Below are 18552 nucleotides of genomic sequence, written 5' to 3'. Positions count from 1 at the left end.
TGCATGTAATGACAAAATATAAAATATTTTTTAAGTTTAAAAAAATCTCAGAAGATGGTGAAAGGTCAAAGAAATCCCATTTAAAGTCCTTTTTTTAAAAGGGAAAATATATGCAGTCTTAAAACACTGCTACTTCTTATAGTAATAAAGAAAATACCACATATTCAAAATTTTATGTTTGCATCGCAGTTTTTATAAGCAGCATACTGAAAACTACAAATCTTTCCTCTGCCTCATATCCATAGGTTGTTATTATTAATGCTAAACAAAATGTTACATTCCTTGAATGAATTTTAAAGAAACTTTATGTAATCTAAATATATGATTTCAATGCTAACAATATACAATTAAACTAAAAATAGAATTCCATGATTCAAAATTACTCACGTATGAAACACCCGATGGGTCAATCATGTAGAGTTGTGCACCATCATTCACACTGTAAGACCCTAACATGAAACTTCATAAAAAGAAATTAATTGTTTAAACCACAGTTCTTAATACCAGAAAAGTATTTTAAAAACACAGCAATAAAAATTTAGTTGTACTTTCTAAGATACATATATCTCATTATACACTTTAATAAGGTAGTTTTAATAAAAACTAGTATATTTTTGAAACTGTTCAAAATTCATGGGCTTTGTTTGATTAGTATTAAACTTTCTGCCCTGGCTGGTTTGGCTCAGTGGCTAGAGAGTCGGCCTGCGGACTGAAGGGTCCCAGGTTCGATTCCAGTCAGGGGCACATGCCTGGGTTGCAGGCTCAATCCCCAGTGCGGGGCGTGCAGGAGGCAGTCGATCAATGATTCTCATCATTGATGTTTCTCTCTCTCTCTCTCTCTCTCTCTCCCTCTCCCTTCCTCTCTGAAACAAAAAAATATATATTAAAAAAAACAAAAAACTTTCTGATGAAACTTTCCTGGGAGGACAACAGTTTAGACAAAGGAGTAATGATTAGATGGAATACTAATAAGAGGAACCAATGGGTAAAAACATAAATATGAAAAAAGCCAAGGTGACAAAATTTCTGATGTGAATACACTGAATCTACCTCAAGCTCTTGTTCCTTCATTTTGGGGGGCTAGCCCTCATATTGCTCCAATTAGCCAAATTAGCTCAGTGCATTTTTATATGTTCAACAAATTAAAATTGGGCTATGAAACAATCATGTAAATTACTGATTTTCTGAAATTGTAATTTCTTTCCTTTCCCTTAAGAAGTAGAAAAGAAACCAGCCTCATCGTATATATCATTTAATGTACAGAATATCTTAACAGCCACCAGTCCAATTCCCACCACTAGCATCATTCCCTTCCATTTTCCACATGGCTATGAGATTTATCTTGCAGAGTATATAACTGACTGTCATTATTTTAAAGCCCTTCAATGTTTTTTTAGTATGGAGCAAACTTCTGTATAATCTGACCCCTTCCTATATCTTTAATATCATATGAATACAGTCTACATAATAAGGATACTTGACTACCTCCACATTATCTGAAATGCCCGTGTAGTTTCATACTAGTCCCTTTGCTTAAAATACCCTTATCAATCCCACTACATCTCACATCCTCCTTTCCTTGCCAACACTCCAGAAAGAGAACATTTCCTAACTGGTGCCCCACTATACATACCTTTATCATATCACTTCTAAAATTATATCAATGATGACACACTTATCTTTCTGCCTCCCCCATCCCTCCACACTGGCTGGGCTGGCTTTATTTTTTAAATATATTTTTACTGATTTCAGAGAGAGAGAGAGAGAAACATCAATGATGAGAGAGAATCATTGATTGGCTGCCTCCTGCACATCCCCTACTGGGGATCAAGCTCACAACCTGGGCATGTGTCCTTGGCCGGAATAGAACTTGGGACCCTTCAGTTGGCAGGATGACGCTCTATCCACTAAACCTAACCGGCTAGGGCTGACTTGTTTATTTTTTTTAAAAGTTATAAACTAGGGGGAGCTGAAAGGGGTCAACGGGGGGGAGGGGGGACATATGTAAAAATTTCAACAATATTTGTTTAAAAGTTATAAACATCTTTTTAAGGGAAATCTAGAGCCATGACAGATCTCTGAGAAGCTGTATTTGAATATTTACATCTAAGCCACATTTGAATATATACTCTAGGTCATGATGAAACTAAATCCCAGCTTGCCCCCAAAATAAAAATACCAGCATTTCACCTTAACAATAAGAAACTGAAACTAACAGCAACTTAAAATGTATTTTTGTATGCACTCATTACTGACTATTAAACTCCCAAGTATACAGATGGAAATTAATGAGAAAACTAAGGTGTCAGTATAGTTGGCTACTAATAATGGTAACATGGAATATCAGTTTGCAGTTTCCTGGGAATGTCAGGATCTAATATCAGAGAATGCTTTTTTGTTTTATTGAAAAATAATTAACATACACCTCTGTATCAAAGTTTTAGATGTACAGCATGATGATTTGATTTACAGTAACGGTGAAATGATTACCACAATAGGTTTAGTTAACACCCATCATCTCATATAAGTACAGTAAAGAGAAAAAAATTTTCTCCTTGTAATGAGAACTCAGGATTTACTCTCAACTTTTCTAAGTATCATACAGTAGTGTTAACTATAGTCATAAGGCTGTACATTACATCCCTATTGCTTATTTATCTTATAACTGGAAGTTTATACCTTTAGACCAAACCACCTTCCTCTAGAGATTTTGTTATAGTCAAAACTATTACTACGAGTTCTATGTTTCATCATCAGTTCAACTCTGTATAGTGTTTTTCACTATTCAAAGTTTTTATTTTTATGCATATTGTATTCAATCACTGCCCTAATACCTCTTAGTATTAGCTCATATTTTTAAGGTATAAAAGGCTAAAATACTGGGAAAAACAGATACCTATAGTACAGATCTGAGTATATAAATCAGAAAATTTCATACCTGCAGCCAAAAGGTCTAACAGCACTGTAGAGTGTATATGCGTGTACATACATGGCCACTCTGTCTGCAAGATGCTGGGAGAAGGGAGGAAAACAAGAGCTTACCAATGAACCTCTATTACTGTTCAAAAGCCTCCCCAACATGTTATCAACTTACTTTTAGTGGAATGTTATAGCCAAAGTTAGATCTAAAGTTGGAAGCTTCTTCTCTTGCAATGTCTGCTAAAGAACGAGCATCTGCCAACAAACCTGCTACTGCCTGAAAGAAGTAAGTACCAATTTAATAGATATAACGATCATAAATCAGGGGAAGTACATAATTATTGTAGGCTTTTAAAATATTTAATAAGCATCACCACTAAAAATAAGGTTTTTTTGTTTAAAGGTCTTCAAAAGACATTCTGGCCTTTTGATGCTTGATATGGGATTACAATTTAGAAATTTATTACGTGTGACTTTATTGCTTTGTCCAATGATCACATTCTGAATGATTATTTCTATAATCAATCCTCCACTTCATTATAAAGATTAAAACAACAACAAAAATAATAAAACTTTTGGTCTTGGTAAGGAATGACCTTTTCTGTATTTAAAGCAGTTTTATGTTAAAAAAGTTATTAAAAGTTTTTATCTAAACAGCACAACCTCAAATCTCCTTTCAGCCTATTGACTAATAAGTTGCTATGCCAAACCAAAACTTGACAAGCTCATATCTTCCAAGATTAGTGGTTTACAACTGCAGTTACCAAACCAAGTACTGAGATAGCGTACAGCACTGCAATGAACTCTCAAGAGCTGTGAAGTTTAGGGGAAACATTTGTCAAAGCAGTTCACAGTTTCAACATCAAATCATTCTACACTCCTTTCAATACATCAAATCACTGAGAAGCTGGGTTGCTCTAATAAAAAATAAGTACTGTGCAAAAATCAATGTGTAATAGGAAATGAGGAGGGCAGCAAGTAATCTGATTCCAAACTTTAGAAGTTATACAGTTCACATAAATTGTGATTGTTTAAAAATGAAAATATACATAATCCTTTCATTCTATGTGTCATTTTTTTATAGCTACTTAAGTTTTTAGGACATAAGCATGTAAGTTGTTTGGACCTAAATACATAATAAATAGAACCACTGGGTATTTCATGAGACGACATGAAAAAAAAATTACTGGGACATAGGTACTAAGAACCAAAAAAGTCTGGAAAATGCTTGTTTAGAAAATTTGCAGAATTTATAATTTTTAATAGCCTTTTATCCACTGCTACCTACTAATAGTAATAATGATGAAAATTCCTAACACATATTGAGCACTCATTACATGCTAATTAACCTTTTATATAACTATTTTCAACCTTGCCAACAAATGTATAAGGTAGGTAGGTACTATTATCACCTCAGTTTTGCAGGTGAGGAAAATAGTGTTTTTAGAGTGACTTTCCAAAGGTTACCCAGCCAGTAAATTTCATTATTTAAGTCATCCATTGCTTTGGAGAAAGCTTATTGTAAATTCAAATCACTTGAAGATGACAATTGTGGAAACAAAACATTAATCCTTCATTGTTCCTAATCCCCTTCAATGTCTAATGTTTTGCCAATTTCTGGCTATAAGAAATGCCATCAGTTTCCTGGCTTTAAATAACAAATGGAAAAATTTGAAAATTCTAGGATAACAATTTTTCATCACCAAAGTGCCTATAAGCATATATTATTTTTAAAAAAATACCCTGACCTAAAGTATTTTTTACTAAGTGAACGAGTGCCTAATTTACTAGTTCCCCTCCTATCAGCTAGATTACAACATGGCAAGTTTCATCAAAACATATTAGTTTAATTGGCAATAATAAATTTGTTCAAGGGAGAAAAATATTCAGAAAAAACAATGATCTGAAAGGTAAAAAAAATTTTTACCTGTAGCTTTACGTTTAACTGGTTATATTTACCAGTCCTTTTTTGTGTTTGTGTGTAACACATCTCATTTGGAAATACCAAAGCTAATAACAGAGTGAGTGTGTTCTATAGGATCTCACCCTGCAAAATGGGTCCTGGTGTGTAACATGTAGGCAATGCAAACCCAAAAGTCTGAATCCCAGCTTCTATCTTGACCAGTTATAGAGATCTATTTTCTCACCTGTAAAAATGGGATTAGAGCCCTAGCCATTTTGGCTCAGTCGTTATCAGCCCACCAACTGATGGGTCTCGAGTTCAATTCCGGTCAAGGGCACGCACTTGAATTGCAAGCTCAATCCCTGACCCTCTGGCCCCCGTTGGGGCATGTGCAGGAGGCAACCAATCGAGGTGTCTTTCTCACATCAATGTTTCTTTCTGTCTCTCCCCCTCCCTTCCATTCTCTCTAAAAAAAATAAATTAGTCCTAGCTGGTTTGGCTCAGTGGATAAAGAGTCGGCCTGCGAACTGAAAGGTTCGATTCCAGTCAAGGGCACATGCCCGGGTTGTGGGCTCGATCCCCAGTGGGGGGACTTACAGGAGGCAGCCAATCCATGATTCTCTCTCATCATTAATGTTTCCATCTCTCTCTCCCTCTCCCTTCCTCCCTGAAATCAATAAAAATATATTTTTAAAAAAATTAAAGAAAAATCAATGGGAAAATTACCCTCTAGTGAAGATTAACAAAAAAAGAGAAAAAATGGGATTAGTATTACTTTCACTGGGTTGTCAGGATTAAAGACAATAATTTATGTAAAGAGCCTCTAGTATAGTGCCCAGAACACAGGTTTTCTCTTTTCTTCCTAGCCTTTTCAGTAAACAGGGTTAGAATCGTTCTTTCCTTTTTTTAGGTTGTTACTGAAGAAAGTCTGACATTCATATAGGATGACACCAGTATAAACCAGTAATGTATTTATGATTTGCCTTGCAACTGTACAAACCAGTCATTAGATACTAGCTGCATGAAAAAACTTAAAAAAGGGTATGCCTTCATCGGTGATCTATGCTGCCAACATCTCTTTCTTTCTTTTTTTTTAAAATCCTCACCCTAAGATATTTTTTCAATTTACCTTTAGGAAGGGAGGGAAGCAGGGGGGGGGGGGGGGGGAGAGGGAGAGAGGGAGAGAGAGAAAGAGGGAGAAAGAAACATCAATGTGAGAGAGAAACATTGACTGGCTGCCTCTCAAACTGAAGCTGGGGATCAAACCTGCAACTGAGTTACGTGTCCTTGACCAGAACTGAACCCGTTACCCTGCAGTCCTCTAACCACTGACCAAAACAGGCCAGAGCCCAACTTCTCTTTTCTACACATATTTCTCACCCCTCTCCCCTCCCCCTTTTCTTAAGGCAACTTGGTTCTTCATATCTATTTCCAATCAAGTTATGAGAACGGTTCACAAACCAGTAACTCTGTTGATTTCTGTGGCTGCTCTCTAATCTGTTTCTACCTCAATGCTAAAGTAATAAATGGGTACTTTTAATCACATCTTAATATATTCCAATCAGTTACTTTACAAGAAACTGGACAAGGCAGAAGGAAACATTTTAAAATGTGAACTTACCATTCCAACATGCCGATCAACATTAAAAAGTCGTTTGTTGGACCCTTCTTCATAAAGTTTAGAAAGGACTAATTTTTCCACACCAAAGACAACACCATCTTTACATCTGATTCCAATAGCTGTACTGAAACAAGCACAAGAAAATCAAAATTTTTTAATGAAGTTCATAAACACAAAAATAGGTAACATTTAGTTTTTAAAAGCATGTCAAGTACTTTAAAACACATCTGAAAACTAAAAAGGGTAAGCTACCTAAAGTGTAGTAAATTATAGCCATACAAATGAATATCATGTGACCAAAAAATCTATATTATGACATAAAAGGCTATTAAAACATAAGTGAAAAAAGATGCCAACAAAATATGTACAACATGGTAGTGTCTGGCATACGATAGCCATATTATAACAAATGTTGACTAAATTCATGTCTATTAAGAGTAGTACATTATATGCATTGAAGAAACAGGCTATACACAAGCTAAAAAGTTAACAGTGACTAACTTGGGTGGATAGATTATAATTCTTTTTCTTTGCTTTTTCTGTACTAACCATGTACTGCTTATAATCCTAATATATAAAAACCCAGGGTCTGTAACATCCAATATGACCAAAGGCTTGACTAAGCAGAAGTCAGTGCTGGGTTGCCATGGTGACCCAGCACTGACTGCCAAGGGGGCTGTGGATCAGGCCCAGAGAGAGGCCTGGGGAGAGAGAAGCAGGGTCTGATCCGTAGCCTCCATGGCAGCTGTTGATCAGCACTTGCCTCTCTCTTTTGCTCCGGGCCTGGACAGCAGCCATGCCTCTCTTTCTCTTTGGCCTCTGCTGGGGCTGCTGATCATCCCCGCTTCTCTGATCAGGCCCACTGACAGGCCCAGAGACACTGACTGGCATAGAAACCGACTAACCAGAACCAAGTCTGGGTGAAGTGTGAGGAGCCAATGGCTGCCTAGGAGGCAGAGCTTTTGATGCTGACTGGCATAGAAACTGACCAATCAGAACCTAATCTGGGTGAACTGCAAAGACAGAACCTAAGGTGGGGGCTGAGGAGGGGTTTTAAAGGCAACAGCTGTTTGGTGTAAGGTGTAAGAGAGCGGTTCAATTTTTTAATGACCAGTTTGACAGTATAGTGCATATGGCTGGCTATCAGTCCAGATATTGGGATTATGTATTTCTGTCTGCCAAGAGCATCTCCTCCTGATGAAAAAGGCTTTTGCCCCCCATTTAAGCAATCCTATGTATATAATCTATCTATACTACTAAAAGGGTAATAGGCTAATTAGACCAGGTCAACCGGCCATCTTCCGGACATCCGACTTCCTTCCAGACAAAGCCATGGTGGTGGGGGCAGGGGCAGAGGCAGAGACTGTTAGGGGCGATCAGGCCGGCAGGGGAGGAAAGTTGGGGGCGAGATCAGGCCGGCAGGGGAGGGCCGTTGGGGGCAACCAGGCTGGCAGGCAGGTGAGTGGTTAAGAGCCAGCGGTCCCAGATTGTGGTCAGACATCCCCCAAGGGGTCCCCAATTGAAGAGGATGCAGGCTGGGCTGAGGGGATCCCCCCTCCCCCATCCCGTGCACGAATTTCATGCACCGGGCCACTAGTAAGTATATAAAAGAATAAAATGTATGTTCTATACAACTGTTTAAAACAAGATAGATCTTGCCCAACCACAGTGGCTCAGTGGTTGAGCATAGACCTATGAACCAGAAGGTCACAGTTCCATTCCCACTCCGGGCCTCTGGGCAGCAGGCATGCAGGTGTGGAGTGGCCGGGCGGGGCGGGATGCCTGCTATGAGGGGGAGGGCAGGGGGCAGAGGGAGCTACAGGAGCGGCGCTCCAGCCGGAGCGAAGACTGAAGGCTCCAGCCAGCGCGAAGACGGAAGGCGGTGGTCAGAGTGAAGGCCTGGGTCCCGGGTGCCGGAGGAAAACTGTAGACAGTAGCCAGAGGAAGGAAGGCCTATTGCACAAATCTTTGTGCAGTGGGCCTCCAGTTTTTAAATAACATTCATTTAAATATTTTATGGTAACATGCAAATGTGTTTATTATTGTTCTTTTGAGTGATTTAATATTTTTAATTGTTTTAAAATCTAACATGGTAAATATTAATAGGACCAATAACCTGCATAAATAAAAGCTCTTTAGGGTCACAGTAAATATGGATAGAACCTATAGCCTACATAAAAAATGCTTTGAGGTCCTAATTATAACGGGGTCTGGACACCAAAATTCTGTGTACATTTTTGTTCTAAGCAATCTAATCCTTATGTTATATTTCACAATTTTTCTTTCATATTATGATTCCTCAATGAGGCTCAAGAGGAAGATTATAGTTTAATCTTTTGCATATCACATTCTAAGGGTATAAAATTAAGATCATGGTATATATATCATAATACAGTACTTTTACGTATTAACTTATATGTCATTAATTAATTTGGTAGTTCCTATACTTAGCAGGTACTCAAAAATATTTGACTTTTAAATTCTCAAGATTAAATTTCTTTCTTTAAAAAAACTGATCATCATTCAATGCATAATACAATCTTACATCAATTTATTTAAATAAATGGTTAAATGTTTTCTAACGATTAGTTTATAGGCCAGATTAAGAAAAAATTAATATACAATCTAATTTTTCTAATTTTCACTTTTGTTCCCACACAGCACTTAAAAGATTTTCCAAATGATTTTACATAGATTTCATTCTTATTATTAGTTATGTGAGTAGTTAGGGTAAATGTCTACACCTAACATTCATAAGACTGTAGTAACCCTACCTGATATCACTATTTCTTCCTAGCAGCTAGGAAGAAAATTCACATCTTGTTTTTTAAAGATATTTTTTTAATTTAATGATTTTGAGAGAGAGAGAGAAAGAGAGAGAGAGAGAGAGAGAAGGGGAAGTGAGAGAGAAGCATCAGTTTCTTGTTCCACTTATTTATGCATTAATTGGTTGCTTCTTGTATGTGCCCTGACCATGGATCAAACACCCAACCTTGGCCTATGGGGCGGATGCTCTAACCAACTGAGCTATCTTCCAGCCAGGGTAGAAAATTCACATCTTGTGATCCTCATCCAACATTCTATCATATCAGGTTATATAGATCCCTTTAAATGAAGAACTTTGCGTATTTTTCTTTTATGCAGATAAAAACATCATTTATAATATTTCAATTTTTAAAAATTCTAATTTTATTTAAATGTAACTATTTTAAATCATATTTAGAGATACTTAATAGAAAACCAATTATTAAATATAGCCCCATAGCCTAGCCTCAATTTTCTGGGTTACAGATGGTTTCAAATGTATTTCCAGTTTTTCTTACTTGATACTTCTCTTACCATTTTTCACACTAATGAAAGTGCAAGAATGCAAAGGAGGGAAAAAAAATTGTAACTTCCTCAAGTCTTTCTCCAGCTCCCTAGTCTAAGAGCCAATCTTCCTTTATCAACAGGAAGAAAATGTGCCAACTTTTTCTTGAATTTGACTCTCTTCTGAACTCTACTAGGTGTACCAGTTAATAATGCGAATTTTTTTCAATAAATGGAGTTACACATATGTTGATATATATGCAATTTTATATGTATGCTATTTTGTTGTATTGACAACAAGCTTCAAAACTCCATGTCAAATTTGCTGAAGGTGTTAACATCATAGATATTTTTACACTTAAAAATGTCGAATTTCGTGCCAAAAATAGAGCATTTGCGGGAAATTTTAATTCGTTACTTTATTTTAAAGAAAAGTGCTGCTGAATACTTCGGGAAGCTTATGATGAACATGCTCCATCTCAAGATACTTGTGGCCCTAACTAGTTTGGCTCAGTGGATAGAGCATCGGCCTATGGACTGAAGGGTCCCAGGTTCGATTCCAGTCAAGGGCATGTACTTGGTTGCGTGCACATCTCCAGTAGGGGGTGTGCAGGAAGCAGCTGATCGATGTTCCTAACTCTCTACCCTTTTCCCTTCCTCTCTGTAAAAAAAAAAAAATATATATATATATATATATACTTAAAAAATAAAAAGATACTTGTGAACACTGGTTTAAACACTTTAAAAAAAAGTGATGATTTCGATGTGAAAGACAAAGACGTTCAGGTCAACTGAAAAAGTGTGAAGATCAACAATTACAAGCATTATTGGATGAAGATGCATGTTAAACTCAAAAACAACTTGCAGAAAGATTAAACGTTGCTCAGCAAACAATTTCCAATCGTGTACAAGCAATGGGAAAGATTTTAAAGGAAGGAAAAATGGGTGCCACATCAACTGAATGAAAGACAAATAGAAAACCGAAAAGTTATGAGTAAAATGTTGCCTCAACGCACGAAAGAAAGTCTTTTTTGCATTGAATTGTGACTGGCGATGACAAGTGGATTTATTTTGAGAATCCCAAATGTACAAAATCATGGGTTGATCCAGGTCCACCATCAACATCCACTGCAAGGCCAAATCACTTCAAAAGAAGACAATGCTCTGCGTTTGTGGGGATCAGGAAGGTGTGGTGTATTATGAGCTTCTAAAACCAGGTGAAACCATTAATACTGATCACTACCGACAACAAATAATCAATTTGAACCATGCTTTGATCATGAAACGACCAGAATGGGCCAGAAGACACGGCAAAGTAATTTTGCTTCATGATGACGAACCATCACACACTTCAAAACCAGTTAAAGACACGTTAAAAGATCTTGCCTGGGAAGTATTAACCCACCCGCCGTATTCACCAGACCTTGCTCCTTCAGATTACCACTTGTTCTGATCAATGGCACACACACTTTCTGAACAGCACTTGAAAACATACGAAGAAGTGGAAAACTGGGTTTCTGAATGGTTTGCCTCAAAACAAAAGTTCTATTGGGACGGTATCCACAAATTACCTGAAAGATGGGGGAAATGTGTAGCTAGCGATGAACATTACTTTGAATAACGCACTTTTGATGTTTCTCTTGAAATTATCATGTTTTCTTTGATTACAAAATCTGATATTATTAACCAGTACACCTAGTATCAGGCTTTGTATACAATGACAAATACATTTTAGCCTAAATTCTTAACAGCTTTACTTCTATTACAGGATCAGATACCAACAACCTATAAATATACCAATGTATCTAATACAACACTTAAACACAAAACAAACTTTGTTTCAAATCCTATAATAGGACTTAAAATGTATTTTTGCTAAAAATTTTTTAAATATTTCATAAACCATTAGAAATCCACATACTTTCTTTCTAGTAGTCAGGAATAACTACTGAGGACATGCTAGGTGCTAGCACATGCAAAGACAAATAATAGTCTCCATAATCAGTATTAAAGACATTAGTGTAAATTTGAGTAACTCAGTATTTGCATGTGGACTTTTCTAAAGCTCTACAAACATTTCCCTACTCCACCTCTACTCCAAAAGCTTTCATTATTATTTTTTATATTTTTTTGTATTGATTTCAGAGAGGAAGAGAGAGGGAGAGACAGAGAGAAACATCAATGATGAGAGAGAATCATTGATTGGCTGCCTCCTGCACGCCCCATACTGGGGATTAAGCCCACAACCCAGGCATGTACCCTTGACAGGAATTGAACCCGGTACCCTTCAGTCTGCAGGCCGACACTCTTTCCACTGAGCCAAACTGGCTAGGGCTCATTATTATTTTAAAAACTGAGCTTAAACACCAACACCATTTGTTTAGTAGGCCTGAAAAAAATTCTTTGAGATCTGAGTGAAATGCTATAATAAAAATTCATTTTTAAAAGTCCTTTAATTCATCCCAAAGCTTCTTTAGATTCAAAAATACAATTAACATGTAACTATAACTGATACAATTTTTTCAATAAAAGATTCATAAAATTTGCCACGGGATCGTTTTAGTGCATTATTCTAAACAATAAAAGATAAACTAAAAGAAGTGAGTCCAACAGAAAAGCATCTTAGTGATCATACACCTTTTGGAGTGTGGCAGCAGCAGAATTTTTTAAAATCCCTGCAGAGAGGAACACATGACTAATGGCATAGGACATTTAAAAAACAAAGAAATACAAGTCAAAACCTAATTGCCAAAGAAAACAATGATATAAACCAGGAAATGGGCTAGCAAAGATGATAATGAATTTGGTTTTATACACCACACTAGAGGCCCAATGCACGAAGATTCGTGCAAGAATGAGCCTTCCTTCCCCTGGCTGCCAGCACCACCTTCGCTCTGGCAAGAGCTACCTTTTCGCATTCCCACGCTGCCCAGAGGCCCAGAGCGTTCCGCACCACCCCCGGCTGCTAGGTACCTGCATATGCAAATTAACCTGCCATTTTTGTTGGGTTGATTTGCATACTCACTCCTGATTGGCTGCTGGGTGTCGCAAAGATATGGTCAATAGCATGTTACTCTTTTATTAGGTAGATAGGTAGATTTGAGACATGGTAAAATGTCCAAATCGAAATATAGGACTAAGACTCATGAAATGATCTGGCCTAAAAAGAGATCTGAAAATGACTAATAAGTTGAGATTATTTTAGGACACATGTTTTGTACCAAAGTAAATGTAACGAAGGCTAAGCACTAAAAATATAGAAAAGGAGATATTTAATAATATGCTAATTTTAAATAAAACACTGTTTCTTACCTACTATTTTCAACAGCCTTCATAGCATATTCAACTTGAAAAACTCTTCCATCAGGAGAGAATGTAGAGGCTGACAGGTCATACTGGGAGGAAAAAAGAACAATAAGCCTATAATTATGTATCTTTGGCAATAATAACCTTACAATTTTTTTTCTAAACGGCTTACACATCAGAAATGTGTGTTAATTACAGCCCCCATCGGGTGGCCCTGCTCCTCTGCCTCTGCTCAGGTTAACGGCGTACCCTCTGGCCTTGGTGCCGGTCACACAGTTGCTCAAACCCCTCCCACTGGCGCCAGCGCGGAAAACCAGGCCTCTTGAAAGAGAACAAGATGAAAGAAAGAAGTCGCAGGCCACAGCGGGGACTGGGAGTCTGACCTTCTAGCACAGTCTCTCTGGCAAATTGTGTTGCCGGTGTGTGGGGGGTGTCCTGGGGGCTCGGTGACAGAGTGAGCCTGTTTCTGGGGCTGTGGCGTGTTTTCCCGAAACTCCAGGAAGGGTGGCGGCCTGAGCGGGTAGGGTAGGCCAGGCCACTGCCCGGCAGAGCCCCCGTGTGCCCAGGCGTGGGGTCTGGCCACCTCCACCCCCGCAGCTGCCCCCCACCCCCACGGGCCACGCTGCCTTGCACTACAGCCCTCTAGTCTCAGGAATTCTCTTGCTACTTTTACTGTGTAAATAAAGCTTCCTGGTTTAATATATATATAAAAAAAAAAGACTTTGCTTTATCATGTCAGAGCAGCAACAGAAGCTAAGGGAAAAGTAATACACTTTAGATTTCTGCTATTGGAAAGCAATAGATAGAAGTCCCAGATAAAAGCAACTTTTTTCCAATAAAACACAAAACTCAATTTTGTAATTACTATGGTATGGCAGAAATAGCACTGAAGTCAGAACATTTTAATTCATAACTGTGGCACTAAACAAACTGAAGAGCCTTAGACAAATCATTTAGCATTAAAACATGTAATAAACATGTTAGTCACTATAAGGGAATATTAAGAATACTCATTCTTTAACTCATTCATTTCAAATCAGACCAGGCACAAATCTGATGTTGGAAATACAGCAGTAACCCAGAAAAAAAAGACTATAATGAGCCCTGGACAGTGTGGCTCAGTTGGTTGAACGTTGCCCCATGCACCAAAAGGTCTCTGGTCAGGGCACATGCACAGGTGAATACGGGAGACAACAGATCGATCTCTCTCTCTCTCTCTCTCTCTCTCTCTCTCTCTCTCTCTCTTCTCTCTCTAAAATCAATAAAAACATTTTTTTTAAAAAAAGGACTATAGCCCTGGCCGGTTTGGCTCAGTGGATAGAGCGTTGGCCTTTGGACCGGAGGGTCCCGGGTTCGATTCCGGTCAAGGGCATGTACCTTGGTTTAAAAAAAAAAAAAAAAAAAAAGGACTATAATGAAAATAAAACAGATTGAAGGAATAGGAATAACTATTACAGACTACCTGATCAGGAAAGGTCTTGCTGGGGCTGTTAGTTATATTTAGTTATTTAGACTGTCACACAGTCGTAACTAGACATTTAGGATATGGAGGAGCCATCCTCGCATTTGGCCTAAAGACCAGAAGGTAGAAATAAGCCTAGCACAATCCAGGAAAAGAAATAAGGCCACTGCGTCTTGAGCACTAAGTGGTAGAGAGAAAACTATATCAGAGATATGTGGGGATAAACTATACTGCCCATGCCTTAACCGGTTTGGCTCAGTGGATAGAGCGTTGGCCTGCAGACTCAAGGGTCCCAGGTTCGATTCCGGTCAAGGGCATGTACCTTGGTTGCGGGCACATACCCAGTAGGGAGTGTGCAGGAGGCAGCTGATCAATGTTTCTCTCTCATTGATGTTTCTAGCTCTCTATCCCTCTCCCTTCCTACTCTGTAAAAAATCAATAAAATATATTAAAAATAAACAAAAATATACTGCCTTCCAGGCTGGAGTAAGAAGTTTATATTTTATTCTAAATGCAATAGGAAGTCATTGGAATGTAAACGGAGGGGGGGGGGGGTGATATAATCTAATTTAAAAAAAAATCATCTGAAAAATGAATTGCAGTGTGTACAAGAGTGGAAGCAGAGATCAGACATTCCAAAGGTGGTACTTCGACTAGAGAAAAAAAACAAAACGGAAAGCATCTCTTTTGAGGGTAGAGAACCTCCTCCCTCCCCCCACAACAAAACCCTGCTAACGGATTGGCTCTAGGAGTAAAGTAAAAAAAAAAAATTAAAGGTGAATCAGATTTTTTTCATTTGAGCAACTAGAGCGTGACCATTCACTGAGCTGAAGATTGTAGGAGATGCAAATAGGAAGTAAAAAAGAAATTAAAGGTGAACCATACTTTTTTTTTTTTCACTTGAGCAACTAGAACTGGACCATTCACTGAAGACTCAAGATTGTAAGAGATGCAAAATGGCAAGAAGACCCAGAGCTCTACTTTGGACATGTAGTTTGAAATGCCTGTTAAACAATCAAATGGAGAGAAATGTCAAGTAGACAGGTCTTATTAGAAGTGATAAGAGGAGATGAGCCCTCCACAGTGGTGCTTCCTGATGTGTTAAACGAAGATTCTTCACTCTACCACTATAACAACAAAAGGTTCTATTATCAAGTGTTTTCACAGGGTTTGGAGAATGAAACACTACCAATCGAAAGTAATATTAATGCAGTTGCAAAGTCAATTTGCTACAATATGCATTACTAAGCAACTAGTATTCCTAAAACAAACAAACAAACAAAAGGCAAACTTTAGCATCACATAACCAAATGGAATAAACCATTCCAAACATAAGCTGCCTATTACCAAACTCGGAAAACCAGTACTTGGGTTTAATGCTGAGTATCAAAATCCTGTGAACTGTAGAATTTGATGAACTCAGAAATCCCCATTATTCAACGCCTTCATGCAAACAACCAATCTGTATTTCTAAACAAAACTGTATTTTCTATATGGAGAAATACATAAAAGGGGTAAGCAAATGATTGCATATATGCAGTACGTTTAACAAGAAGTTAGCCGAACAAGTCCAACTTCGAAACCCTCAACAGTCTTGTCTATGAAAGGTCAGAAGCGGTGAGGTCCCTTAGCTAATAATCTCAATGTTTGCAGTAGTGTACTAAGTACTCTGTACAGGAAAAGCTGGGACAAAGGAAAATCGTAAAGGATTCTTCAGATTTCACTTTTCAGACCATTTTTCTTATTAGTTCTGTCCCGATAGAGTTTCCAAAGAAGCATCCTGAGCGATCACTCCACTCGGAGGGAAGATGGAGAAGGCCCCGTGAGTCAGCAGCACCCTAGCAACTGCATAGGAACTGTCCACGGAAAGCGGCGTCGCAGATCTCGGAACCACAAGCCGCCTGGCCTCGGTGGTTCTCAAGAGGGGCTGACGCCCAAACCCTTCACACTGGCTCAGGCCCCACGAGTTTCCACTTTCGGTTTCCCAGAGAGGGTCAAGGAAGTGACTCAGCAATCCAAAGCGGCTCCAAATCTCACGGCGGCGCCGCCAGGCCCGCCACACCTGAGCTGCAGAGCTTCAGGTCACCGTCACCGCAGGCTCCGGCCTAGAAATAAGCGTGTGGGGAGGACAACTGGAAGCGGCCCGCTGGGCCGAAAGCAGTCCCAGTGCACCCCGAACTGGCGCACCCTAAGCGGCCTGCCCGAGCTCCCTTCAACGCGAATCCTCTAAGATTATCACACCGAGAGATAACGAACTCACCCCGGTGCCGATCGAGCTCATCCTGCTAAAAACCAGCGGAACGTGTAGGGTTTCTGGGCCGAAAGCGCTCCCGCGACACCGCAGCACGCAGACTAGTAACAGGCTCTCTCATTGGCTGATCTCTCAACCAATAGCCTGCTCTGTGGTTCGTCCCTCGGTGTTTAGTTCCGGGAACAGAGGATTATGGGAAAGGAAAAGGAGGGGACAACCTAGGCGGGCGCTGCGCAGAAGCAGAAACAATGAAGGTGGGGTTAGGGGAAGGTAGGGGGTTCTTCCTCTTCAGTTTCTGTCGTGAGTGATGTGGAGTCATTTTGAGTCATCGGGTTGAGAAGCTGCTCTATTCCATTTCCTAGGGGTTATGTATCTTTTAAATTATCCCTCTATCTTGATACCTTATTCTTTCTTAGAGCAAAGCAGAGATGTTCTTACCAAGACCAAAGAAAGCGATAGAGGACATGTCTCCCTCCACACTTGGCGTCCCGGTTCTGACCCATTATTCTGAGGGCACCCCCTTCAACCCGCCTATCCTCACAACAGTGGAAGTTGCACTCTAAAGGTATCTCACCTTTGAGCTCAGGAATTTTACAGAAGCATCAGTACCCTTTTTGTGAAAAGAACTATTCAGTGGAATTAAGGATAAAACTGATTAAAGATCTAATATATTCCAAGTACTCTGCTAAACACTGGCGATAAAGACGTGGAGTAGACCTAACCTCAACCCTCATGGAATTTACATGCAATGTAACGAAATAGGCAAAATAGTTGGATCTTGGTAAGAAGGTAGAGGAGACAATGGAGGTTTGAACTTGAGACCTGGTACTTACAGAATGACTTTCGGAATGGGTGATATTTAAACTGAAACTTGGGATTGTTATAGGAATATAAGCTTGACATTTTACGGGAACGATCAGGGCAGCCTGGCCTGTCAGTGATTAAGTGGGGGAGACGGCAGGAAGTAAAATCATAAAGGTGGACATGGAACCAGATCTTGTAGTGGTTTAGATTTTAGTCTTATTATTAAAGCAGGACCGTTAGCACTTTTTAAACTATTAAATGCCTCAGTGTGTATTTTCCCCAAAACAATAGTATTTTACGTAGTCACAATACAATTATGAAAATCAGAAAATTAACAATACTATTTTCTAATATACAGACTTTTTTAGATTTTGGCAATTCAGTAATGCCCTTCACACACACACACACACACACAAATCCAACACCATACATTGCATTCAGTTGCAGGTCTTTAGGTTCCTTTAATCTGGAAATAATCGCTTAATATAAATAGTGGCTTAATAATTCCATTGTCTTCGAATGTCATAATTTGATTAAAATCAGTTTTTCTTCTTTCCTCTAAGAATTAACATTCTTTACCATAAGATTCAATGACTAATTCTTTCCTCCCAGCTTCTGTTATTTGAGCTGGATAATTGTCTCTGAGGGTCGCATCTCTCAATTGTCAGGCGGTTACCAGAAAGAGGCCTCATTTTAAGTGGACCTGAAGCCCCTTCCTCAATTTAACTTTCCTTGGCTAGATCATATTAAAGGAAAAAAGCTAACTGCTGGGTTTTTTTTCAGTGTAACCTTTTAGTGGTTGAACTTTGGGTTTTTTGTTTGTGTGGTTTTTTTTTTTTTTTTTTAATATGGAAAGCTTAAAGAATTTACGTGTCCTTGCATAGGAGCTATGCTAATCAATTCTGCATGGTTCCAATGTGCCTCGATGTGGTGGTCCGGGTATGTGTGGACTGAACTTTGTTTTTTAATGTTGTCTC

The 18552-nt window shown here is 38.7% G+C and overlaps 1 protein-coding gene across 2 annotated transcripts in view; it reads right to left on the bottom strand.

The window, feature by feature from the left end:
- Positions 1-16908, bottom strand: part of PSMA3 (proteasome 20S subunit alpha 3) — a 28256-nt gene extending 11348 nt beyond the window's left edge. Inside the window, exons 1-6 of one of the 2 annotated variants that reach the window (XM_079768910.1) lie at positions 16781-16908; positions 13065-13147; positions 6444-6567; positions 3095-3196; positions 2939-3012; positions 388-460 (exon numbers count right to left, since the gene is read on the bottom strand). In XM_079768910.1, the coding sequence (XP_079625036.1) occupies positions 388-460; positions 2939-3012; positions 3095-3196; positions 6444-6567; positions 13065-13147; positions 16781-16801 (477 nt within the window). In that variant the 5' untranslated portion in view covers positions 16802-16908. The remainder of the gene's footprint in view (positions 1-387; positions 461-2938; positions 3013-3094; positions 3197-6443; positions 6568-13064; positions 13148-16780) is intronic. The other variant, XM_079768911.1, reaches the window with a different exon arrangement.
- Between the last annotated feature and the right edge of the window lie 1644 nt (positions 16909-18552).

This window comes from Cnephaeus nilssonii (genome assembly GCF_951640355.1).
Source record: "Cnephaeus nilssonii genome assembly, chromosome: 4".
NCBI classification, from domain to species: Eukaryota; Metazoa; Chordata; class Mammalia; order Chiroptera; family Vespertilionidae; genus Cnephaeus; species Cnephaeus nilssonii.
Note: the sequence above shows the minus strand (reverse complement) of the source record. Positions and strands in the feature narration are given on the sequence as shown.